At 42.9% G+C, this 25955-nt stretch overlaps 2 protein-coding genes across 3 annotated transcripts in view; both read left to right on the top strand.

Annotated features, from left to right (window-relative positions):
- LOC132882068 (cilia- and flagella-associated protein 69-like) overlaps window positions 1-7890 on the top strand; it is a 57998-nt gene extending 50108 nt beyond the window's left edge. For both annotated transcript variants that reach the window (XM_060915289.1, XM_060915290.1), the window contains exons 21-23: window positions 24-110; window positions 3876-3980; window positions 7453-7890. In XM_060915289.1, coding sequence (XP_060771272.1) covers window positions 24-110; window positions 3876-3980; window positions 7453-7626 — 366 coding nt within the window. In that variant the 3' untranslated portion in view covers window positions 7627-7890. The remainder of the gene's footprint in view (window positions 1-23; window positions 111-3875; window positions 3981-7452) is intronic.
- A 7876-nt stretch (window positions 7891-15766) lies between these two features.
- sfxn1 (sideroflexin 1) overlaps window positions 15767-25955 on the top strand; it is a 76960-nt gene continuing 66771 nt past the window's right edge. Inside the window, exon 1 of the mRNA XM_060915304.1 lies at window positions 15767-15864. The gene's annotated coding sequence lies outside the window, so the exon portion shown is untranslated. The remainder of the gene's footprint in view (window positions 15865-25955) is intronic.

The following is a 25955-nucleotide window of genomic DNA, read 5'->3' as shown; positions in this document are numbered from 1 at the left end:
TTGTTGACTTTATTGTCATGCAGATCAAATTAAACCACAAGCAGCAAGAACTAACAGCCAAGTCCTGGGAGCATTACGTAGCTAAGACTTCCAACTACGAGATCTTGAAGGTTTGTCTAATTCAGATTCTGGACTGATGGCATTTGCATTAGGGATGTGACACTGTACTGGTATGATGATGACCAACTACCTTATACTATAGAACAGTAGGCAATATCATACACAGCTGCTAAATTATATATAAACAGTTACTCCATGAAATCAAGTCGTACATGAGCTGATAGCCAACGAGGTGCGTAGCAGTGAGTTGGCTATAAGCCATGTACGACGAGATTAAGTGGAGTAAACGTTTTATTCTATCCACATTCACTGGATTTTGAGAAACAGAATTTTAAATTTTTGCAAATTCGATAAATAAAGACTTTATACAAAATGTCCGACAAAATCATGTCCACTTAGAATGTAAACAAACCGGCGAAATGACAGGAGCAATTTGTGAAAAATACGATACTAATAATAATTCTTGAAAAATAAACAAGAACACAGAGTCATCTATATCCCCCGCCCTATATGCCAACTATATACCAAGTTTCAAGATATTATTTGTCACATTTCTTAAGTTCTGCTGAAGGAAACCAACCCTACCTCTTTACACTGATCTTAGCAACCCATGGCATAAACCCACCAGACTCTTTGGTCCAGGTGAGCTAAAATTTAAAATTTCTCACATTTCTTCGTATCAAAAGGAACATATACATTACTTAATCAACACACATACCAACTTTCAAGACCGTACCACTCATAGTTTTCAAGTTCTGCTCAGGAAACAAAACCTACCCCAAGACTAACCTGAGAGACTAAGTCTGAAATTGTTTCCATGGAAACATCTCATCTCATTCATCTCATTATCTCTAGCCGCTTTATCCTGTTCTACAGGGTTGCAGGCAAGCTGGAGCCTATCCCAGCTGACTACGGGAGAAAGGCGGGGTACACCCTGGACAAGTCGCCAGGTCATCACAGGGCTGACACATAGACACAGACAACCATTCACACTCACATTCACACCTACGCTCAATTTAGAGTCACCAGTTAACCTAACCTGCATGTCTTTGGACTGTGGGGGAAACCGGAGCACCCGGAGGAAACCCACGCGGACACGGGGAGAACATGCAAACTCCACACAGAAAGGCCCTCGTCGGCCACGGGGTTCGAACCCGGACCTTCTTGCTGTGAAGCGACAGTGCTAACCACTACACCACTGTGCCGCCCCTCCATGGAAACATGAAAAATTTAAATTTCTTAGTATGAAAAGGCACATCTACATCACCTCGTTAACATGTATACCAAGTTTCAAATCCGTATCATGAATAGTTTTGGATGCAGTGGTATGCAAAAGTTTGGGCACCCCTGGTCAAAATTGCTGTTACTGTGAACAGTTAAGCAAGTTGAAGATGAAATGATCTCCAAAAGGCATAAAGTTAAAGATGACTCATTCCCTTTATATTTTAAGCAAAAACAATTTTTAATTTTTATCTTTTACATTTTCTAAATGACAAAAAAGGAAAAGGGCCTGAAGCAAAAGTTTGGGCACCCTGTATGGTTAGTACCTAGTAACACCCCCTCTGGCAAGTATCACAGCTTGTAAACACTTTTTATAGCCAGCTAATAATCTTTCAGTTCTTACCTGGGGGATTTTCACACATTCGTCCTTGCAAAAGGCTTCCAGTTCTACAAGTTTCTTAGGCTGTCTTGCATGCACTGCTCTTTTGAGATCTATCCACAGATTTTCAATGATGTTTAGGTCAGGGGACTGTGAGGGCCAGGGCAAAACCTTCAGCTTGGGCCTCTTGAGGTATTCCATTGTAGATTTTGAGGTGTGTTTTGGATCATCGTCTTATTGTAGGACCCGTCCTCTTTTTAACTTCAACTTTTTTACAGATGGTGTGATGTTTGCTTCCAGAATTTGCTGGTATTTATTCGAATCCATGCTTCCCTCGACCAGTGAAATGTGCCCTGTGCCACTGGCTGCAACACAACCCCAAAGCATGATTGATCCACACCCATGCTGCAGAGTTGGAGAGGTGTTCTTTCCCTGGAATTTGGCACCCTTCTCCAAACATACCTTTGCACATTGTGGCCAAAAAGTTCTATTTTGATTTCATCAGTCCACAGGACTTGTTTCCAAAATGCATCAGGCTTATTTAGATGTTCATTTGCAAACTTCAGACACTGAATTTTGTGGTAGGACACAGGAAAGGTTTTCTTCTGATGACTCTTCCATGAAGGTCATATTTGTTCAGGTGTCGCTGCATAGTAGAACAGTGCACCACCACTCCAGGCTCTGCTAAATCTTTTTGAAGGTCTTTTGCAGTCAAAGAGGGGTTTTTATTTGCCTTTCTAGCAATCCAATGAGCAGTTCTTTCAGAAAGTTTTCTTCATCTTCCAGACCTCACCTTGATCTCCACTGTTTCTGTTAACTGCCATTTCTTAATAACATTACAATCTGAGGAAACGGCTACCTGAAAACACTTTGCTATGTTCTTGTAGCCTTCTCCTGCTTTGTGAACATCAATTATTTTATTATTCAGAATGCGAGGGAGTTGCTTAGAGGAGCCCATGGCTGTTGATTTTAGGGACAAGTTTGAGGAGTCAGAGAATTTATACAGCTTTGAAATCTGCATCATCTGACCTTTCCTAACGAGGAATTTGAACAAGCCACAGCTCAATAAGCTAATTAAGGTCTGGAACCTTGGTAAAAGTTACCTGAGAACTGCCCAAACTTTCGCATGGTGTTCCTTTCTTTTTTCACTCTCCAATTGTGCAAAACAAAAATAATACACAAATCTTGCAGAAAACGCTGAAAAGAAATGTGTCATCTTTATCTTTATACCTTTTGGTGATCAGTTCATCTTCTGCTCACTTAACTATTCACAGTAACAGACATTTTCAGTAAGGGTGCCCAACCTTTTGCATGCCATTGTATATGCTCCAGAAACGAACATTGTTCTTAGAAACTAAGTCAAAATCTATTTTTTATGTAAAAATTTGAAAAATACTTTAAAAAAAAAAAAAAATCCAAAATAGCAAAAGGCACCAGTTCACATGTTGCTTGATATGCATACAAAGTTTCATGAAAATATCTTCAGTAGTTTTAAAGATATGGCCCGGAAACGGAAACATGGACGGATGGACAGAACCCATTTCTGTGTCCCCTACCAAACTTCATTTGGGCAGGGGATAAAAATGATATGTTCTTACCATCAAATACTTCCATTTCATCTTTTGTTGCTTTTTTTTTGTATTTTTTTAGGGCCTTGTTTTCGAGTAGAGTTTTTATTTTGTCCTCGGTTAGCTCAGTAACACGCACCGCCATTTTGTTTTTCTCTACTCACGGTATATGAGCTGATAGCCTCGTAGTAGAGTAGCCAATCAGTAGTAGAGTGTGCGATTGCTCATGTCCAGTGAATGTGGATAGAATAAAAAAACAGTCTCCCAGACTTTGACCATCCTGCAGAACGATATTAAATCCATTATTAATGGAGTGAATGGAACAGCTGTTCAAAAGGACATTAGTCAGAGAAGACCAATTCAGTTGCAGGTTATTAACACCAAAAAAAGGGGGGGGGGGGTTTGGCCAGTAAAGGGAGTGAATACTTATGCAACACACTGTAGTGTAATACCTTTAATGTTGGCATCAGTATACATATACCATTTTCTGTTTCTGCTCTGTGGATTGACATTTTTAATCTAATCTAATCTAATCTAATCTAATCTAATCTAATCTAATCTAATCTAATCTAATCTAATCTAATCTAATCTAATGCTTAACATCCAGATAGTGTTTAGTGTTTCCATCTTTTTTTGGTTTCCTTCAGGACTCAAAGCTGCTGCAGGAAAGATCTATTGAGTCGTCACGGCCAAGAGAGGAACCAGAGGGTTTTATATTCCACTCCACTCAGATCCCTGGCCTGCAGACTACTGTACGTTCTGTGTGTGTGTGTGTGTGTGTGTGTGTGTGTGTGTGTGTGTGTGTGTGTGTGTGTGTGTGTGTGTGCGCTCTCTAATCACATAACCTTTGTCTCAAAGACATAACAAGAGCAGCCATACTTAAAATTTGGCGATCTCAGAGCGCAGAACATTGGACAGGTCTCAGGCTACAAGGGAAACTGGCGTGTTTACCATACGCAAATCACTCCTTGTCTCATACTATATACTCCAACACCTCAGTCGGTGAGGATATCCCCATTTTTACCATCAAAGCCCGTCTTCAAGTGCTACCGACTAAATCTAATCTGGCCATCTGGTATCCATCTAGACTACGTTCAGACTGCACCCTGAAATGACCCATATCCGATTTTTTTGCCCATATGCGACCTGTATCCGATTTGTTATTGACAATCTGAACGACACAGATCCGATTTTTTCACATGCGACCCAGGCCGTTTGGATATGTGGTCCTAATTCCGATTCCTATCCGCTCTTTTCATATGCGACTTCAGTCTGAACCGCCAGGTCGCATTCATCCGACTTACACGTCATCAACAAGCCACAAACGCCACTATTCTGCGCTGAAGTAGGCGGCGGGTCTCTCAAAAAAAGTTACAACAACATGGCGCATAATCACGGGCGCAGATAGAGGGGGGGACGGGTGGGATTCGTCCCACCCAGATTTAAATTCACTTCGTTCGGTCCCCCCCACTTATAGGGAGGAAAAAACGTCTATGCTGTCTTTCTTTGCATAAGGCAAACCTCACGGAAAAATCAAAAGACTAATTACCATTCGGTTTATTGAGGTGCATGGCAGTGTATACATAGTTGCAACAACTCACATAAAACAAAACAAAGACTGATATTCGGTTGGTTGAGCTGCGCAGACTGCACAGGTTGCGAGCTCGAGCTTGGTTGCTATGGTAACCCACAACAAGTTTGACAGGCATATCGGGGTTGGTTTGCTGGCAGCTTTGTCCCCCCCAGTTCAAAAAACGTATCTGCGCCCCTGCGCATGACATCAATGCGAGGGACGCTTCGGGCTGTGAAGGTTCTGAATCTTCTCAATGGAAGGACGCAGAGGTTAGGGAGCTGATTTCCATTTGGGGGGATGCAGCTATTCAAGCTAGATTGGATGAGTCATACCGCAACCGGGCGGTTTTACTTCCGTAAACACTGGCCATGCTCACTGCGTGTGACGTCGTCGTATCCTGCAATGCGCATGCGGAACACTTTTAGGTCGCTTTTCGTTCATACTGAGGATCACATACAAGTCGCATATATTTGTTAACGTGAACGACCTCACAAAAAAATCGGATTTCACAAAAAAATCGGAATTGAGCATTAAGCCTTGCAGTGTGAACGTAGCGTTAGAGAGACATTTAGGAGTCAACCCTCGTTACCTCGTTACCAGGCTACACGTTTTCATTTCAGTTCAGAAACAAAAACACACACGAGACCTCACACTTTAACACTAACCAGATAATTAAACAAACAAACAAAAAAAGAAATCATTAAACTTGAAGAGTGCGCTTTTTTTTTGTTTACGTATTACGTAGATGTGCTTATTACGTGTCAATTTGCTCATGCGGGACACTTTTGGGTCGTTTTCCGTTCATATTGGAGATCGCATACAAGTCTCATATAATTGGTAATGTGAACGGCCTAACAAAAAAATCGGATTTCACAACAAATCGGATATGGGTCGTTTCAGGTTGCAGTCTGAACGTAGTGCTAGACATCATCCACATTGCATTCTCCATCTCACTACCCATCATAATGAGACAGTTGCACACATTTTAAATGGATGCAACTTTTATAAAGGTCTCTATATAGCACGGCATGACAGGTTGGTGGACCTGGTAATAAAAGACATCAAAGAGGTGTACGGACTTTCAATAAAAATCCATAACCGCTGTGCAGTAAAAATGGACTGGTTTAGCGCTAATCATGAAGACACCCCCTTTAGTAACATTCCAAACACCCCTGACATCACCATTATAGATGCTGACAATAAGAATGTTATTTTTGTGGAAATAGGTTGTTGTTTTGATTTATACATGGACACTTGTTACCACTCCAAGCTTTTAAAATACCAGCCACTTTTGGATACAGTCACAAACCAGGGCTATAGGTGTAAACTTGTTGTTCAAGTGTTTGGCAGCCTGGGACATGTACATAGATTTGCCCTGCGTGGGCTGCAATTCTGTGGACTGAGGTGGGGTTTACATGAGACCGTATCAGCGGATCATCAGATTAACGTTTTTAAAACGATTAGCGTGCACACAGCAACGCCAATACACGATTCGCGTGCACATAGCAACGCCAATACACGGATACGCTCGGCTCCGCAGGCATCCTGCGCTCCAAATCACTCCGCCCTGAACAGCGAGTGCCCTCTGGAGGGTGCGCACTCCGGCCCTGCGCAGCTCACAGAGCGTGCGAGTGAAGCGCACGAGCAGTGATTCGGGACTGAGCCGCTGTGTGTGTGATCCCAGCGCATATCACTTACCACTTGCAAGTGGAAGGATGGCAAGCCTAAAGACAATCATAACTACACAATGGGCAGTATTTGCAGTATTTTCATACTTTTATACTCTTTAATGAAAGGTGATACAAGGCGGAAGTCCACGCCGTTTTTCAGCAGTCGCGTCACATGACCAACGCCAGCGAATCAGGAAGGTGGATGTCACAGTGACGTTGTCCAATGACGACGCCAGCTAGAGCTCAGCATAGCGTATCCGCGTATTCTCAATGTTTACACAGCACCCGACATGACACGATTTGGATTGAATACGTGGACCCTGGCGGATTCCCGTTTCCCGGCGTTTCCAGGCGTTTTAATGTAAACGGACAGTGCATCCGCGAAGAAAACGAGACAGATACGGTCTAATGTAAACTTGGCCTGAGTAAGGACAATTCAAAAAAACTTGCCAAGTATTGTTCAATCTCTGCCATAATAGGCAGCATATCAGTCTGGAGAAGGAGATGCCATGTGTACCCTTAACCATGCCTATTTTTTTTTTTTTTGCATGTTTACCCCTAACTATCAATATAGTGCAATGTATAGTATGGGACACTTTGTGATTGACCTGTCTTAGTTAATGGATAGCACATGACATTTTGTGATTGACCTGTTCTTACTAATCCTATGAAATTACTTCCAATCAGTATTTGGATCTGTAATAAGAAATTTCCTTGTGTTTAGATCCAAATAAAAGTATTACAATGTGTGTGTGTGTGTGTGTGCGCTCTAATCACATAACCTTTGTCTCAAAGACATATTGGCCAAAGTCTTTGATTTTAGCATGTATCAGTTGCTGGATAAAAAATATTCACCATTCATTCTGGAGTCCTCAGAAACTCACGTTCCAGTCCAGGTTGTAAGATTTATCTGCTTTTATCCACAGAATATTAAAGTGTGTGTGTGTGTGTGTGTGTGTGTGTGTGTGTGTGTGTGAGCAGAATTTCTGTGGCCGTGTGCTGACGATCGACAGCACCCCCCCGGAGCTGACTGGGGGACCACTGGCAAACACAGACCTCGCCCTAGAGAGGGTCCCTATTCAGGGCGGAGCGCTGAGGAAAGTGTCCACTTCAAACCCAGACCTGGAGCTTCCAAACACTGTCACTGTCAAATGACTGGAAATCAAACACAAGCACAAGACTGCAGTTTAGCACTTGCTGTACTCTCACACATGCTATATCACAGCTCTGTGGCCTACAGCAGCTGCAGTTTGACTTTGATGGACTCTGTACTTGCATTCACTCAGATGTTTAAAATGTTTATTCATCAGTTGTTCCACACATCACATCACATTATCTCTAGCCGCTTTATCCTTCTACAGGGTCGCAGGCAAGCTGGAGCCTATCCCAGCTGACTACGGGCGAAAGGCGGGGTACACCCTGGACAAGTCGCCAGGTCATCACAGGGCTGACACATAGACACAGACAACCATTCACACTCACATTCACACCTACGGTCAATTTAGAGTCACCAGTTAACCTAACCTGCATGTCTTTGGACTGTGGGGGAAACCGGAGCACCCGGAGGAAACCCACGCGGACACCAGTTGTTCCAAGATGCCTTAATGTAAATCGGTGTAGTGTTGCTCTTTAACAAGATGTTACACTGAATACTATTTTTCTAGGGATTAAACTGATACAGAGGGGTCATATATTAAAGGAAAAACCTGAGACATACATGTGTGTTGGGCAATAACCTTACTGAACACACGCACACACAAGGATGACCTTATTCCATTTGATTTAAAAATGCCCTGTGATATTAAGAGGAGTCCAGGACATAACTCCGGTATACTTCAGTTATAACAGTACATGCTCTACATTTACCTCATTTGGTTGCCGTTTTTTCTAAAGCAACTAACACTTGAGGTAAGACACAACTGAACAGTTTGTGAGTTGAGGGTTTTGCTCAAAGACCGGCAGCTTAGGATTTGAACTCATGACCTTCCAACCAGTGGCCCAATGCCTTAACCACTGAACTACCACTGAGCTTCCACTTTGAGAATAAATGTGAATTACAGACTTTCCAGAGAAACAAGAATAAAAACCCTTTATTAGCTGATCAAGCTTATCAGCTTTTAATGAGCAAAAAAGTTTAACCTTCTATAACTTTAGAAGCACTGCTGATGGATGACTTTCTTCAAAACATCAGATGGATGGGATAGATTGGTGGATAGACAGATAGGTTGGTAGATAAATGGATGAATAAGTTGGTGGATGGATAGATGGGTTGGTAGACAGATGGATGGATAGGTTGGTGGATGGATGGATAGTTGGTGGATAGATAGAAAGATGGATAGGTTGGTAGATAAAAAGATGGATGGATGGGTTGGTGGATAGATGGTCATTGACAGCAGCTGTCCATTGCTAGCGATGATGACCACTTCATTAGGATACACAGAAACACAAGGCCCCCACCAGAGCGACAGAGTCACCCACAGCAGTGGCACGAACCGCCCAGCCGAGCTGCCATGGAAATGTCTGGCCTCATGAGCTCTCACATACTATTCTTTCCTAATGACGCACCCTGCACAGTAAGGTAAGACAAATGATGTTGTGCCCCCATCATGTTGTCGCTCTGGACCTCCAGACCTGATACCAAGTGGTGCACAAAAGTGCCACAGACCTGTTGGGTACGGAAGTTGCCCCGCAGTGACAACTGACTTACTGAATGATGCCATCCGTTGGCCATTTGAGTGGCTCTTCCGCATGCCATCTGGTGGTGTGCCATTGGCTCTGTTAGGTTCATCTGCCACATTGCACCAAAAAGTGCCCTTCTGCCAGTGCCTTATTGGTCATGTACTATTTAACCTATAGCTGGAGCCCAGGCAAGTGCTACCACTCTGGGTCAGAGCGGACCTGGAAGCAATGGTGATTAAGGGGTAACTCCAATTTCCCCAATACTAAAGTCCTCCCGGACCTGAGACTCACCACCGGTTGCAGTTTAAAGTCATACCCAGGATGAAGGTGGATAGATAGATAGATAGATAGATAGATAGATAGATAGATAGATAGATAGATAGATAGATAGATAGATTGGTGAATAGACAGATGGATGGATGGGTTGGTGGATAGATGGATAGATAGATGGATGAATGGATACATTGGTGGATAGATGGATGGATGGATGGATGGATAGGTTGGTAAATAGACAGACGGATGGATGGATAGGTTGATGAATAGACGGATGGATGGATAGATTGGTGGATAGCTAGATGGATAGGTTGGTGGATAGATGGATATGTTGGTAGATAGATAGATGGATGGATGGATAGGTTGGTGGATAGATAGATGTCAAATCAAGTTTATTTCTATAGCGCTTTTAACAATAGACATTGTTGCAAAGCAGTGTTACGGAATTTGAATGACTTTAAACATAAGCTAATTTTATCCTGAATCTATCCCCAATGAGCAAGCCTGTGGTGATGGTGGCAAAGAAAAACTCCCTCAGATGACATGAGGAAGAAACCTCGAAAGGAACCAGACTCAATAGGGAACCCATCCTCATTTGGGTGACATCAGACAACATGATTATAACATTAACGGTTTTAATATGAAGTCAGTTTCATTGATGTTATAACTCTTCATTGATGGAAACTTGAGTGCAAAACTGTTCATGACAACTGCAGTTCTAAAGTTAGCAAGTCAACTGTAGTCCTCAGCCATAAAAGCATGACTGTAAGTGTCCAGAGCGTCTTCCAAATGTGACTTTTAACTGTCCACATGGGGCCGTCCTCTACAGGAGTGATTTGATGAGACTCCAGCCAGACATAGGGCATCAGGACGGATCAGGCAGGTCCGAGGAGCAGAAGAGGTCAGCATCTCAATCTCAGGATTGACATGTAACTCAGAGGGACAGACGGGGAGAAGAGGAAGAGAGAGAAAACACAGGTTGTTAGGTATGCCCAATGTCACCTGAATAAGTAGAAACAGTTTACATTTTGCGCTGAGTGCAAGCAGGGACTCCAGCAAAACTAACTATGACAGCATAACTAAAAGGGGAGAGCTAGAAAGTAACACAGGCATGAGAGAGTCCTGGGACATAAAGCAGGAGCCACTACACCATCAAAAAACTCGAGTGAGCAAGCAAGTGGGGGACTGACAGCATCCATACATCCCAGTTTACCAAAACACTCCATGTCTGAGGACCCTCCAGATCTACTCCTTTACCTCATAAACAATATTAACAAAAGGCTTGACAGATATGTTTTCAGCCTAGACTTAAACGCTGAGACTGTGTCTGAGTCCTGAACACTACTTGGAAGGCTGTTCCATAACTGTGGGGCTTTGTAAGAAAAGGCTCTGCCCCCTGATGTAGCCTTCACTATATGAGGTACCAGCAGATAGCCTGCACCTTTTGCTCTAAGTAGGCGTGGCGGGTCATAAAGGACCAGAAGTTCACTCAGGTACTGTGGTGAAAGACCATTCAGTGTTTTAAAGGTCAATAGTAGTATTTTATAATCAATACGACATTTGATTGGGAGCCAATGCAGTGTGGCTAAGACAGGGATGATGTGGTCATATCTTCTAGCTCTAGTAAGGACTCTTACTGATGCATTTTGAACTAACTGGAGCTTGTTTATGCACTTATTGGAACATCCAGACAATAAGCCATTACAATAATCCAACCTAGAGGTAACAAAAGCATGAACTAGTTTTTCTGCGTCGTGTAGTGACATTAAATTTCTTATCTTAGCAATATTTCTGAGATGAAAGAAAGCTATCCGGGTAATGTTATCGATATGAGTTTCAAATGAAAGACTGGGGTCAATAATCACCCAAGGTCTTTTACTGCTGCACATGAAACAGAAAGGCCATCCAGAGTTACTATGTAATCAGAAAACCTACTTCTAGCTGCATGTGGTCCTAGTACAAGTACTTCAGTCTTGTGAGAGTTAAGCAGAAGAAAGTTAATAAGCATCCAGTGTCTAATGTCCTTTACACATTCCTCAATTCTATTAAGCTGGTGTCTCTCATCTGGTTTTGCAGGAACATACAAGTGTGTGTCATCAGCATAACAGTGCTAATATCATGTTTATGAATAATATCACCCAGAGGTAACATATATAAAGAAAAAGCAGTGGACCCAAGACAGAACCTTGTGGAACACCAAACTTTACCTCAGTATGTCTAGAACAATCACCATTTACATCAACATACTGATAGCGATCAGTTAAATAAGGCCTGAGCCAGGAGAGAGCTGTTCCCTTAACTCCCACAACATTTTCTTGTCTATCCAGAAGAATGGAATGATCAATAGTATCAAATGCTGCACTAAGGTCAAGCAACACAAGCAGCGAGACACAGCCCTGATCAGACACCAATAGTAGGTCGTTTACTACTTTAACCAGAGCTGTCTCTGTGCTATGATGAGGTCTAAATCCTGACTGATACATTTCATGGATATTAGTCCTATGTAAATATAAGCATAACTGCTGTGCCACAGCTTTTTCAAGGATCTTGGAGATAAAGGGGAGGTTTGATATTGGCTGATAATTGGTTAGCTGACAGGGCTCAAGGTCAGGTTTTTTAATCAGGGGTTTGATAACTGCTAGTTTAAAGGATTTGGGTACATAACTGATCCTAAGAGAAGAATTTATTATCTTTAGAAGCGGTTCAAATACTTCAGGTATTATCTGTTTGAATAGACGTGTAGGTAAGGGATCTAGTACACAAGTTGAGGAGATTGAATTTTTTGTCAAAATTGAATTCTCAATTTTATCATTGAAAAAATGCATGAAGTCGTTGCTACTAAATACTGCAGGTGTGCATGTGTCTATAGTGGACTTATTCCTGGTTAATTTTGCTACAGTATTAAATAGGAGTCTAGGATTATTTTTGTTATCTTCTATTAGGGAGGAGAGATATGTTGATCTAAGATCTTTTCTATATCTCAGGAAGCTCTCCTTCCAAGCTAAATTGAATTCTACCAATTTTGTTTGACTCTATTTACGTTCCAATTTTCGAGTGGTCTTTAAAGTGCGAGTGTCATCATTATACCAGGGTGCTAATTTTTTTCTCTCTGACCATTTTCCTTTTAAGATTATCTAAAGTATAGTGGAACGTTGACTTTAAGCATTCAGTTGCCTGATCAAGTTCTGCAGGGGCTGACAGTGACCCAATCAAAGTTGATAACTCTGGGAGATCATTTATAAAGCTCTGTGCAGTAGTTGACATGAATGTACGTTTAATACAGTAGTGTGGTGAGGTGCATATATTATTACTCAGACATATTTTGAATGAGATAATGATCTGAGATAACTTCAGACTGTGGAAGTGTGACTATATTTTCTATGTTTAACCTGAATGTCAGTATTAGATCGAGGGTGTGACCACCATTATGGGTCGGTCCTATGACACTCTGATTAACCCCTACTGAATCTAAAATGGACACAAATGCTGTTTTCAAAGGGTCTTCTGGGTTATCGAAGTGAATATTAAAATCTCCGACAGCTAAAGCTTTGTCTAAGGAAATAACCAGGTCTGAGATAAAATCTGCAAATTCAGAAAGAAACTCAGAATATGGCCCCGGGGGCCTGTAAATAATAAGTAACGGCCTCCTCCTCTGCCAGTTAGACGAGGCTGGTGTATATAACTGTATCCAGGAGGGTAGCTTCATTTATTGCTATATATTCATTTGGCTTTATCCATGTTTCAGTTAAACACAGTACATTAAACTCCTGATCAGTAACAAGTTAATTAACCATTAGTGCTTTAGATGTAAGAGATCTAGTATTTAATAGCCCCACATTTAGATCAAAGGTGCTGGCAGTGGCTGTACAGTCAGTTTGATCTAATTTTATATTGATAGACAGATAGATGGATGCATGGGTTGGTGGATAGATAGATGGATGGGTTGGTGGATAGATAGATGGATGGATAGGTTAGTGGATAGATAGAAAGAAAGATGGATAGATGTATGGATGGATAGTTTGGTGGATAGACAGACAGATGGATGGATGAGTTGGTGGATCGATAGACAGATGGATGGATGGATGGATGGATGGATGGATGGATGGATGGATATGTTGGTGGATAGATAAATTGATGGAGGGATAGGTTGGTGGACACATACATGGATAGGTTGGTAGATAGATAGATAGATAGATAGATAGATAGATAGATAGATAGATAGATAGATAGATAGATGGGTTGGTGGATAGATAGAAAGATGGATGGATGGATTGGTTGGTGGATAGAGAGACAGATAGATGGATGGATGGATAGGTTGATGGATGGATGGATGGATGGATGGATAGGTTGGTGGATAGATAGATGGATAGGTTGATGGATAGATAGACAGACAGACAGACAGACAGACAGATAGATAGATAGATAGATAGATAGATAGATAGATAGATAGATAGATAGATAGATAGATGAGTTGGTGGATGGATGGGTTAGTGGATAGATAGATGGATGGGTTAGTGGATAGATAGATAGATAGATAGATAGATAGATAGATAGATAGATAGATAGATAGATAGATAGATAGATAGATAGGACAGGTTGGTGGATAGACAGATAGGTAGATGGATGGATGGATGGATGGATGGATGGATGGACAGGCTGGTGGATAGATGGCTGGCTGGCTGGCTGGCTGGCTGGCTGGATGGATGGATGGATGGATGGATGGACAGGTTGGTGGATAGATGGCTGGCTGCCTGGCTGGCTGGACAGGTTGGTGGATAGATGGCTGGTTGGCTGGCTGGCTGGCTGGCTGGCTGGATGGATGGACAAGTTGGTGGATAGAGGGATAGATGGATGGATGGATGGATGGATGGATAGGTTGGTGGATAGATAGATGGATAGGTTGATGGATAGATAGACAGACAGACAGACAGACAGACAGACAGACAGACAGATAGATAGATAGATAGATAGATAGATAGATAGATAGATAGATGAGTTGGTGGATGGATGGGTTAGTGGATAGATAGATGGATGGGTTAGTGGATAGATAGATAGATAGATAGATAGATAGATAGATAGATAGATAGATAGATAGATAGATAGATAGATAGGACAGGTTGGTGGATAGACAGATAGGTAGATGGATGGATGGATGGATGGATGGATGGACAGGCTGGTGGATAGATGGCTGGCTGGCTGGCTGGCTGGCTGGCTGGATGGATGGATGGATGGATGGATGGATGGACAGGTTGGTGGATAGATGGCTGGCTGCCTGGCTGGCTGGACAGGTTGGTGGATAGATGGCTGGTTGGCTGGCTGGCTGGCTGGCTGGATGGATGGACAAGTTGGTGGATAGAGGGATAGATAGATGAATGGATGGACAGGTTGGTGGATAGATGGCTGGCTGGATGGATGGATGTGTTGGTGGATAGATAGGCTGGTAGTCTAAATTGTGTGTGTGTGTGTGTGTGTGTGTGTGTGTGTGTGTGTGTGTGTGTGTGTGTGGTGCCCTGTGATGGCCTGGTGTGTATTCCTGCCTCACTCCCATTGTTCCCAGGATAAGCTCTGGATCCACCGACCTTGATCAGTATAAAACACTTATTGATGAATGAATGAATGAATGAATGAATGAATGAATATGCAACAAAATTATTTGATGAAGGATTTCTCAAGATTTGAGACAATCTGATCATTTTAGTAGGAGGCATATCACTGGTAATGTAGAAAAACAAAGCAAACACTGTGGACTTGAAGAAAGAAAGAAAGAAAGAAAGAAAGAAGACATACAGTAATTGCTGTTATCCAGTGAAAGATATCTGGACTAAAAGTAAGTATTTAATTGTTACATGTCGGAGGAAGGCGGCACGGTGATGTAGTGGTTAGCGCTGTCGCCTCACAGCAAGAAGGTCCGGGTTCGAGCCCCGTGGCCGGCGAGGGCCTTTCTGTGTGGAGTTTTCATGTTCTCCCCGTGTCCGCGTGGGTTTCCTCCGGGTGCTCCGGTTTCCCCCACAGTCCAAAGACATGCAGGTTAGGTTAACTGGTGGCTCTAAATTGACCGTAGGTGTGAATGTGAGTGTGAATGGTTGTCTGTGTCTATGTGTCAGCCCTGTGATGACCTGGCGACTTGTCCAGGGTGTACCCCGCCTTTCACCCGTAGTCAGCTGGGATAGGCTCCAGCTTGCCTGCGACCCTGTAGAACAGGATAAAGCGGCTAGAGATAATGAGATGAGATGAGATGATAAAATCTGAGCAGAACTTTAGCGCCGCCTGTCGGTCGGAAATAGAAACGTTACACAGGGACTTTTACATTGAAATGGAGTGTAACGGTGCAGCTCGATGGAGGGCGCTTTATCTCCAGTGTTTAAACACCAAATCGGCTTCAACACTGTGATTGTGAGTGTGCGGACTGCTGAGATTTACACTGCTGACTACTGAAACACTGTGAGTCTCATCAGATATTTATTCAGAATAGTTCTTTCCTTACATCTCTCTGTGTGTGTGAGTGAGAGAGAGATGTGGGATGCAGTTATCCAGCTGTTCAAATCAGATACACATCTGTTTGAAATGTTACAATAATGTATTTTTTTTCAGGGATGGTTGTATCATTGTATCATGGTGTACGTGGTGCGCACACACACACACACACACACATCTGTCCATTCAGGAGCATCTTTGTGGAACCAGTACAGACTGGTCCTCCACCATTGTCACTCTCCAGGTTATGCAGAGTTGCTTTTGTTGTGTTCTATTTGTTTGTTTGTTTGTTTGTTTGTTTGTATTTCAGTGTCAGTGCTTTGTCGGTGATGTTGCGTAACGCAGGATGAATCCGGACTAAACCGAGACTGTTCTGCACTAATATCTGGGTTAATGTGTAGCGATGTGCGGGTCAGATGCAGAACCGCAGCATGATTTCTGTGATCAAAGTTCATTGTGAAAACCTGAGAACCCTGCTGTAGTGTGTGTGTGTGTACTTTCTCTAATGATCACTGATTGCTTCATATCAGAAATATTCAGCCATAAGAGCACAAGTGAGTGAACCTCAGTGCAAAGTCTAACCTTGCACTCTTGAAGGTGCCATATGAGATGTATTTTTGTGTCCTTCTGTTAGATGAATGATCTGATTTTCCTCATGGCATGGTATCATTTCATTAACGGTAACGACAGCACATACTACTGCATAGGCCTACTGGATATGTAGAGGTTGTGTTCTGTTCGTTCGTTTAGATCAGGAATTATTTAATATGATCCACCTTGCCTGTAAGGAAAGTTAGCGGAATGATATGGCGTAAGGTTCGGCGGTCATGATCACGTTGTCCTTCACTTGTGGTGAGTGAGCAGAAAAGCTGTTCCGGTCTTTTCTCTTCTCCCGTGGCCTGAAGTTAACCTTCAGAAGCAAGCTAGAAAAAGCCGCATCACATTGGTAGAAACTTACTTACATAACCGTATCCGACGGAAGCCGGTGACATGACAATTCTTCCTCCAGGTCACCCTGTCCAACATAGCCGTATGAAGTTCTTTTCCCTCCAAACCAGTGTCATTCTGAAGGACTTTCTTCAAAGTGATATTTGGTCGCCCTACTCATCTACGCACATCTGGGGTCCATAGCAGAGCTCTAACAGCAGGTTCATTCTGTCTTGACATGTACCCAGCTAATGATGCCTTATGGCGTCAGAAAGTCGAGGGTTTGACCTGCTTTGTTTATGATATGCGTGTTCCGAGAAACGTTTTGGACTTTTCTCAGCATGCGAGTATATGTGCGATTGATTCTCTTCATGACGGTTTTTGTGAAGAAGAAGAAACCTTTATTTGTCACATGCACACTTCAAGCACAGTGAAATTCATCCTCTGCATTTAACCCATCTGAAGCAGTGAACACACGCACACACAGAGCAGTGGGCAGCCACACTACAGCGCCCAGGGAGCAGTCAGGGGTCAGGTACCTTGCTCAAGGGCACTTCAGCCCAAGGCCGCCCCACGTCAGCCTAAAGCCTCGGTCACAACTGGCCGTACGTGCTCCTACGGCTGGTGTACGTGCAAAAAACGCATGAAACGCACGGAGGGCGCGCGTGTGACGTGCTGATTTTCGAGCCGTAGACTGGCCGCAGACCGGCCGCAGAGGTTCTTTGTCATGTCAAACAAACTCTACGGGAACTTACGTTTTTTTCAGGTTGCAAGACAAACTTACGGCCAACGTGCGTCTTTCTCCATGAACAAAAAAAAGCAGCGATTTGGGAAACGCCAAAAATCGCACGGCCAAAAAATCGTATGTCCGGTTGTGAGCTAGGCTTAACTGCATGTCTTTGGATTGTGGGGGAAACCGGAGCACCCGGAGGAAACCCATGCAGACACAGGGAGAACATGCAAACTCCGCACAGAAAGGCCCCTGGCAGCCACTGGGCTTGAACCCAGAACCTTCTTGCTGTGAGGTGACTGTGCTAACCACTTACACCACCATGCCGCCCATGTATCCAAGATACATGGATACATGGCTCTGCTATGGTTAGTATCCAAGAATCAGAACCGTAGAGGAGAATGGTCTCAACCGACGCCTTGAATAGCCTCATCTTTGTCGCTTTCTTGATCGGAGAGACCCATACTTCAGCAAGAGAGCTGAGAGCTCTCCATGCCTTTCCTATCCTGGTATCAACCAGGCTTGTAGTACTCGAGTCCAGGACTCGGACTCGAGTCTGACTCGTGCCCTAATTTTAAGGATTGATGACTCAACTTGGACTTGAGCACTGATGGCTCGGACTTGGACTCGAACTTCTGCATTCGGACTCGTAAATTGGAGACGAGGACTCGGATTTTTTCTTTATTTTTTGGAACGTGTCATAATTTTGCATAAGATATTTATATTGACATTAATTTTTGTACTAATTTCGTGCAAGAATGTCAACACCTGTGCGCCTTGGCGCGTGCATCAGATAGCCTCTCGGCCACGCTCCGGACAGCACATGCACCAAGTGGACTCTTACGCACGTGCTGTAAACGACTCACACCTATACAGGGTTAAGGTGCGGTCAGCGCGGATATAAAAACTGTGAAAATGCATTTACTTTGCAAAGTACTGAGTTACGTTGCTGATACACTACCAAGTCTTATTTCCTTGTTTGGTTTCCTGATCCCAGATTTCCTGTTTCTCATCTTTGATTCTGCCTTGTCTACGATAGCCTGTTTGTGCCTCACTTGACCTATCGCTTGTTTCACTGTTTTACGATTTTGCCTGCCGTTGTGGATCGTTTACCGTCTTCACTTGTGTTAATAAACACACCTTCTGCACTTCCATCCGTCTCCCAACCATCTCTGACAGGATACTTCACACTCCCTGACAAAGAGAAGCACATTCACCTGTTCATACGTCATGTTCAGGAACAAACTAATGTTAATGGCGCTAAAACAAACAGCCACCATCAAATGGTGCAGTTGAAGTCTTGTTCTCGGACTCGACTCGGACTTGAACACTGGGGACTTGAGACTGGACTCGGACTCGAGGTTTAGTGACTCGACTACAACACTGGTATCAACATCGTGCACTGTGCTTGTATAGCTGCCTCGGTACAGGAAGTCATCAACACGTTCAATCTCAGAACCATCCGGAGCAAGCATTTGATCATCTGTTGTTGGATTAAGATGCATGTATTTTGTTCAAAACTGGTATAAACAATGTAGGAAATTATGTATAAATGATCCACAATAATGATTGAAGCCGTGAACGAGTGCACCACGAAGCTGCAAAAGAAGGTTTAGAAACCTGCCTTCCGGTCCGGAATCTTTCTTTGTGTTTAGCTTCTTGTCATGTCGTATGCTTCATTCATTCATTCAGAAGAAGAAACCTTTATTTGTCACATGCACACTCAAGCACAGTGAAATTCCTCCTCTGCATTTAACCCATCTGAAGCAGTGAACACACACACATACCCAGAGCAGTGGGCAGCTATACTACAGCGCCCGAGGAGCAGTTGGGAGTTCAGTGCCTTGTTCAAGGGCATTTCAGCCATGATACAGAGGGAGGGGAAAGTGCTGTTCATTTACTCAACTCCCGTCACATTTTTCCTGCTGGTCCCAGGAATCAAACCGGCGACCCTTTGGGCCCAAAGCTGCTTCTCTAACCTTCAGTCCACATGGAATTTACATGTGTCCTGACTGACTGGACAGTTCACTGCAAAAAAGCTCACTGATGCCCTTTTTTCGACCAACAGGGAATGGGTTCTTGAGCTGGTTATGTTCAGGATTCTTTGAACCTTGGTGCCAGGTAGTGAACCAGCCCACGTTTTCACCAGTTTTGTATGGAACTGGTGTAAACAAGGATGTGTCATGAACGGAGGGCATCACACAATTTACAACAGGAGTAAATAGTAGTAACAAGATCCATCCATTATCCATAACCACTTATCCTGTGCAGGGTCACAGGCAAGCTGGAGCCTATCCCAGCTGACTATGGGCGAGAGGCGGGGTACACCCTGGACAAGTCGCCAGGTCATCACAGGGCTGACACAACAATTAACACTCACATTCACACCTATGGTCAATTTAGAGCCACCAATTAGCCTAGCCTGCATGTCTTTGGACTGTGGGAGAAACCGGAGCACCCGGAGGAAACCCACGCAGACACGGGGAGAACATGCAAACTCCGCACAGAAAGGCCCCCGTCAGCCACTGGGCTCGAACCCAGAACCTTCTTGCTGTGAGGCGACAGTGCTAACCACTACACCACCGTGCCACCTAGTAACAAGATGGTAGATTGCATTGATTACCTTCAAACTTTTGTTCTGTTATTTGTTTTCAGTCCATTTTTTTTACCTCCACCATCTTTGTTGGAGGAAGTTATGTTTACACTAGTGCTGTCAAGCGATTAAAATATTTAATCGCGATTAACGTCGTGACTGTCATAGTTAACTCGCGATTAATCGCAATTTAATCGCACATTTTTGTCACATGAAAAACCATTGTAATACTCTTATCAGCATAAAGTGAATGGGCTTGCTTTGTACCAATGTTTTTTTTTTTTTTTATTGCAGAGCATAACACTACGGAGCCGTAGAGGGGACATGGTGAATAAAAAAATAACAAAGCGTGGGAATGACTTATAAGGCGTGTGCACGAGATATTAATGCGCGAGTTATAACCTGTGCGCACACTTTGCGTTAAGGCGTGCGCTCGGGTAATTAAAAGTGAGGGGACGAGTTACTACGGCTCCGTATAACACGTCTTGTCACAGCCACTGCAAAGTCGGGCTGGAGCCGCCGATGGGAAAACAAAACCTAAGCCGAGCACCATGGCTCTTCGTCTCGAGGCGCGGCAGCGCGAGCCCGTGCTGGTTCTTTGGGGGGAGGGCAAAGGACTCTGGCTGTGCGGGGCGTGACATTACAGTCTAGCTGCTATCGTTTTTCTAAGCAAAGTCTCTGTTCTGTTCCAAGTTCCTGGCAGTTTCAAAAGCTTATGAAAAACCTACATCATGTCACAAAGCGTTAATCTCGCGATAAAAAAATTATCGCCGTTAAAATTGAGTCAAGTTAACGCGATAATAACGCGACATTTTTGACAGCACTAGTTTACACTGCTGTTTGTTTGCTTGTTCCTATCCTAACTCAAAAAGTAGTGCACCTTTAAATCCAGAGTAATGCCATAAAATATTCTTTTATGGTCTTTAAAGGGGAACTGAAGTCATTTTTAAACTTACTTTATTTCTTAATTAACGTGTTATTCAATTATGTTTTCGGTTTTATTATTAACCGTATATCATGACTCGTATTGGCATATTATATTACATTTATTGGCCTTTTCAGTTTTTAGCCATGTTGAATTTAGTTCGTTTGGTCCATGGCAGGCGTCGCTTATCTGCGCGATCTTCACGATACTTGTGCGAGACTTCAAATGTGAAGTGTCAGCGCCGCCATTTTGAAAACAGTTAACACAGCAGCCAGATTGCCATATCATTCCAATTTAGATTAATTTCGAGATTTGCCAGCTTCATCAGTGATGGAGATTATTTCATATGACTTTGAACTAACGTGGAGTAGAGAAGAGTTGGAAAGACGACAGGATAAGGACTAGTCCGTCGTGCTGGTATTTACGTCATTACTGTCGCACAATTAAAATGTGCCAGATCAGGCGGCTGGTGGGTTTTCAAAATAACAAATACATGCATGTATTTTTGTGATAAATACATATTATACTGGGCGGCACGGTGGTGTAGTGGTTAGCGCTGTCGCCTCACTGCAAGAAGGTCCGGGTTCAAGCCCCGTGGCCGGCGAGGGCCTTTCTGTGCGGAGTTTGCATGTTCTCCCCGTGTCCGCGTGGGTTTCCTCCGGGTGCTCCGGTTTCCCCCACAGTCCAAAGACATGCAGGTTAGGTTAACTGGTGACTCTAAATTGACCGTAGGTGTGAATGAGTGTGAATGGTTGTCTGTGTCTATGTGTCAGCCCTGTGATGACCTGGCGACTTGTCCAGGGTGTACCCCGCCTTTCGCCCGTAGTCAGCTGGGATAGGCTCCAGCTTGCCTGCGACCCTGTAGAACAGGATAAAGCAGCTAGAGATAATGAGATGAGAGATGAGACATTATACTGAGCGCATTTCCCACATAATCCTCACTAAGGTTTCGGACAGCGCTACAAAATGGCGTCCCCGCTATATAGTGAGTAGGGAGCGATTTCGGACACGGGGAAAACTTCTGGCTTGATTACATCAGCATTCGAAAGAGGGCGCGCGTGTCTTTTGACAACGTTGGCAGATGTCGGTCACTTTGATTTCCGCTGTACGTTTTACTTCCGTCCTACAATGTCTCGCACAGGTCTCAACGAATCTCGTTTACGGCCATCGCTTTGATATATGGACTGATACATTACAGAGCATATTTCAAACACTCATAACTTGCTATAGCAGCGACAAAATAGCAATCAAAAATGCATTCCGATATTTAATAAAATCAGATAAATAGAATTTTGATAATAAAAAATTTGCCTTTAGTTTTCCTTTAAAGGGCATATCACGGGTAAATGCAGGAGCAAGATCAATATAGTTCTCCTATTTTATATTAAACTTTGGTCAAATATCTGTAACATTCTGCATTCTCTGCAATTTTTTTACCTTGCACAATACCAGAAAAATTCAGTTGAAATCAAGCCATTTGAGGTGAATTGGTCCACCTCTGAAAAAACTTGCGATTTTAATTTCCCGGCAAACACTGATTTTCGTGACGTCATCTGCGGGACACCTCCCTCTGAATCCTACGTCAGCGCTGGTTTGTTTATGAGAAAACGACCTGGTGGTTTTCTGCAAATTTCTTCAACGTTATCGTGTAATTATTAAAATGGTTAACAGATGTATCGTAGGAGGGTGTAGCAACACCAATCTTGATGGGATTAGTACTCATCGTTTCCCAAAAGACCGGACAATGAGAGAGAAATGGGAGCGCTTGGTCTACACAGGCTGTGCACTGAAACCATGCAAAGCTCTCGCAGCCTGCTGGCGCTTCTGCAGATAACGTCACGATTCTGGCTCCAGACTCCCTTGGGATTTTTCCAGACGCATTTTGTTATTTTATTTTTTTCTGCTGTAGACAGATGGCCTTGTGCAAAATTACCCTTCTGGATGAGTGTGTAAAGGGACATACTTTCATATAAAAAAAACCTGAAATTGGTCCAGAATATGCACTTTAAAGGTGATGATACACGGCAACTTTTTGGGCATTGTTGCCGGGCAACAGGCAGCCAGGTGAGACACGGGGCAACTAATTAGGGCAACAGGCAATTAGCAACACCCAATCAGATAAGAGCAAATCTGTTGCCAGGGAGACAGACACTACAAAGATGGACACTGAAACATTTACAGCTGTCACTTTAGTCTTGGCTTCAGCCTTTATTTATTTCACTCAAGTATCTATCACTTCTGGAACAAAACTGATTAGATACTCTGGTCAAAAGATAATTTACCATTATTTTAACATTTATAAGTCAAAAATAACCACATCATTCTGTTAAAAATAAACACTTTTAAAAAAAAAATCTCTTTAAAAATGCTACTAGCCTCAATTACATATGCTATAACTAATACCTGACACATCACAAAAAACATAATGGTTTAATTCTCATCTCAGCAAAAAAGAAAAAAGGACATGGACCAGGAGATGCTGCTGAGGAGAAAAAGGGGCTGACGGAGCTCCTGAAAGGCTTTCTTTCTTTTTTACATCCCAAAGTTTGTACTGTTTTGCCCTCGGGTTCCACAAGTAGTCGTGCTTTGTATGTGACTTAGATCAGACGATAAGTTCAACAATCTCTATTAAAACTTACAAAAAGAAAAAAAATCATGCGCTGTCCATCACTTTTAACTTGACTGAAGAGCGCTAATGTAATCCCTGCATGGCTAGCGATAACTTTCAGCTAACTGTGTTAGCAAAAACCACCGCTAGTTAGCGAAATCCCATTCAATCTGTATGGAGCGGTGCTTAGCTAACAGCAGTTTACTCTTAGCTGAAAACAATCAACAACCTGAGCACATAAAAATAGATGTCTGTTGGTTCTCTAAGCATTTGATGAGGTAAAGTCACCACTTTGGGTTTACACACACGTAACAACTTGCTGGATATAAAAAGATATCAGTTGTCTCTCTTTTTCTTCGTTCCACTGCTGGAGACACCGCCACCATCTTTGTTGAAAATTTCAGAAGCTGTCAGATGGTCATGTGGCTCACTGCGAGCACTCTGATTGGACGATCTTAAAAAGTTGGCCAAAATTATCAAAATCGTTCACGTAGAAATTATGTTGCGCAACCTCAATGGGAAAGTGTCGAAACGCAATTTCTTGGTAACATTGCCCAAAAAGTTGCCCTGTGTTGTGTAGGAACACAACACTTTGCATTTACAGTAGGTGCTAGATCGATGGCATTAAACATGAACTATGATTTCTTGATCGTTGTTGGTGCCAAAGATAAGTTTTAAAAAAAAACACCCTATTGTTACCACTTCTTCTTTTTCTTCTTCTTCTTCTTCTTTTGGCTGCTCCCGATTAGGGGTTGCCACAGCGGATCTTTCGTCTCCATTGGTCCCTGTCTTCCGCATCCTTCTCTACCACGCCTGCCACTTTCATGTCCTCTCTCACCACATCCATGTATCTCCTCTTTGGCCTTCCTCATTTTCGTTTGCCTGGCAGCTCCATCCTCAACATTCTCCTTCCAACATGCTCTGCATCTCTTCTCAGGATGTGCCCATACCATCTCAGTCTCATCTCTCTTAGCTTAATTCCCAAGCTCTCTACGTGTGCTGTCCCTCTGATGTGCTTGTTCCTTATCCTGTCCAACCTTGTCACTCCCATCGCAAACCTTAACATCCTCAACTCCGCCACCTCCAACTTTGCCTCCTGTCTCTTCGTTAAGGGTACGGTCTCCAATCCGTACATCACAGCTGGTCTCACTACTGTCTTATACATCTTACCTTTCACTTTTGCTGGGACTTTCCTATCACAAATGACTCCCGAAATCCTTCTCCAACTGCTCCACCCTGCCTGCACTCTCTTTCTCACCTCACTATCGCAGCCCCTATTTTCCTGCACAGTTGACCCCAGGTACTTGAATTCATACCCTATTGTTACCACTATATGGAAAAATCTTAGTGGTGTTTAATAAACTAAATATTAATCAGGACAACTAGAAAACGTTTCGAAAGGGACCAAAACATTCTTCAGGGAAATATGGCGTCAATCTCAAAGTAACACCATATCTCAGTGTTTGATTCGTCTTCTACCACATGGATTCACCAATGATTACAATTTATACATTTATTAATGAACACATCATGTTTATGATCCCTGTAATGTCCATGCAACAGGTTCCTGTTATCACTTGCATTACAACAGCTATAATCAGTCGCTTCCTGACCAGCAGGTCTTTTTCTCTCTTTTAACCCTATAGACAAAATGCATAAACCAGAAAGCACAATAACCTGTCTGAAACCAGTCAGAGCATGTTTCTGACAAGAATGCGCTCGTGAGAAGTGCATGAATGCACTCTGGTTTAAACAGACCTTTAATCCAATAATATAATCCCTGTATTCAGTGTTGCACAAAAATGTTCTGCACTTTTTTTTTAAAGCTGACTCCTGTCCTAATGCAGAAATTCATGGAATAATTACATATGAGAGAAACAAATATGAACCACCTTTCAATGACAGTTTTTTTCCCCATAATTACTGTAAATACCATGCCCTCCATGATTATTGGCATGTCTTATAAAGGTTAGAAAAAAAAATCCACCTTTTAGTGAAGTCGCTTCATCTTACGCTGAAAAAATGAGAAAAATCCAACTTTTAAATGAAATAAATTTATTCTGAGAAAAACAGATTCCTCGTCAAGAAAATAATTTTCAACAAAACACGTGCTACTATTATTGTTTCCCGTTTAAATTGTACAGTATTTTTGAGTTGATTGGAGTGTGTAGGAACTTTTGAGCTGTAATCCAGGACTTCCTGGGAACAAATATGAGGTGACACAGAGGCCAAATTCCCTCAACGTCAACATAGGAAAGATAAGACAGCACACAAA

The sequence above is a fragment of the Neoarius graeffei genome, chromosome 2 (assembly GCF_027579695.1).
Source record: "Neoarius graeffei isolate fNeoGra1 chromosome 2, fNeoGra1.pri, whole genome shotgun sequence".
Taxonomy (NCBI): Eukaryota; Metazoa; Chordata; class Actinopteri; order Siluriformes; family Ariidae; genus Neoarius; species Neoarius graeffei.
Note: the sequence above shows the minus strand (reverse complement) of the source record. Positions and strands in the feature narration are given on the sequence as shown.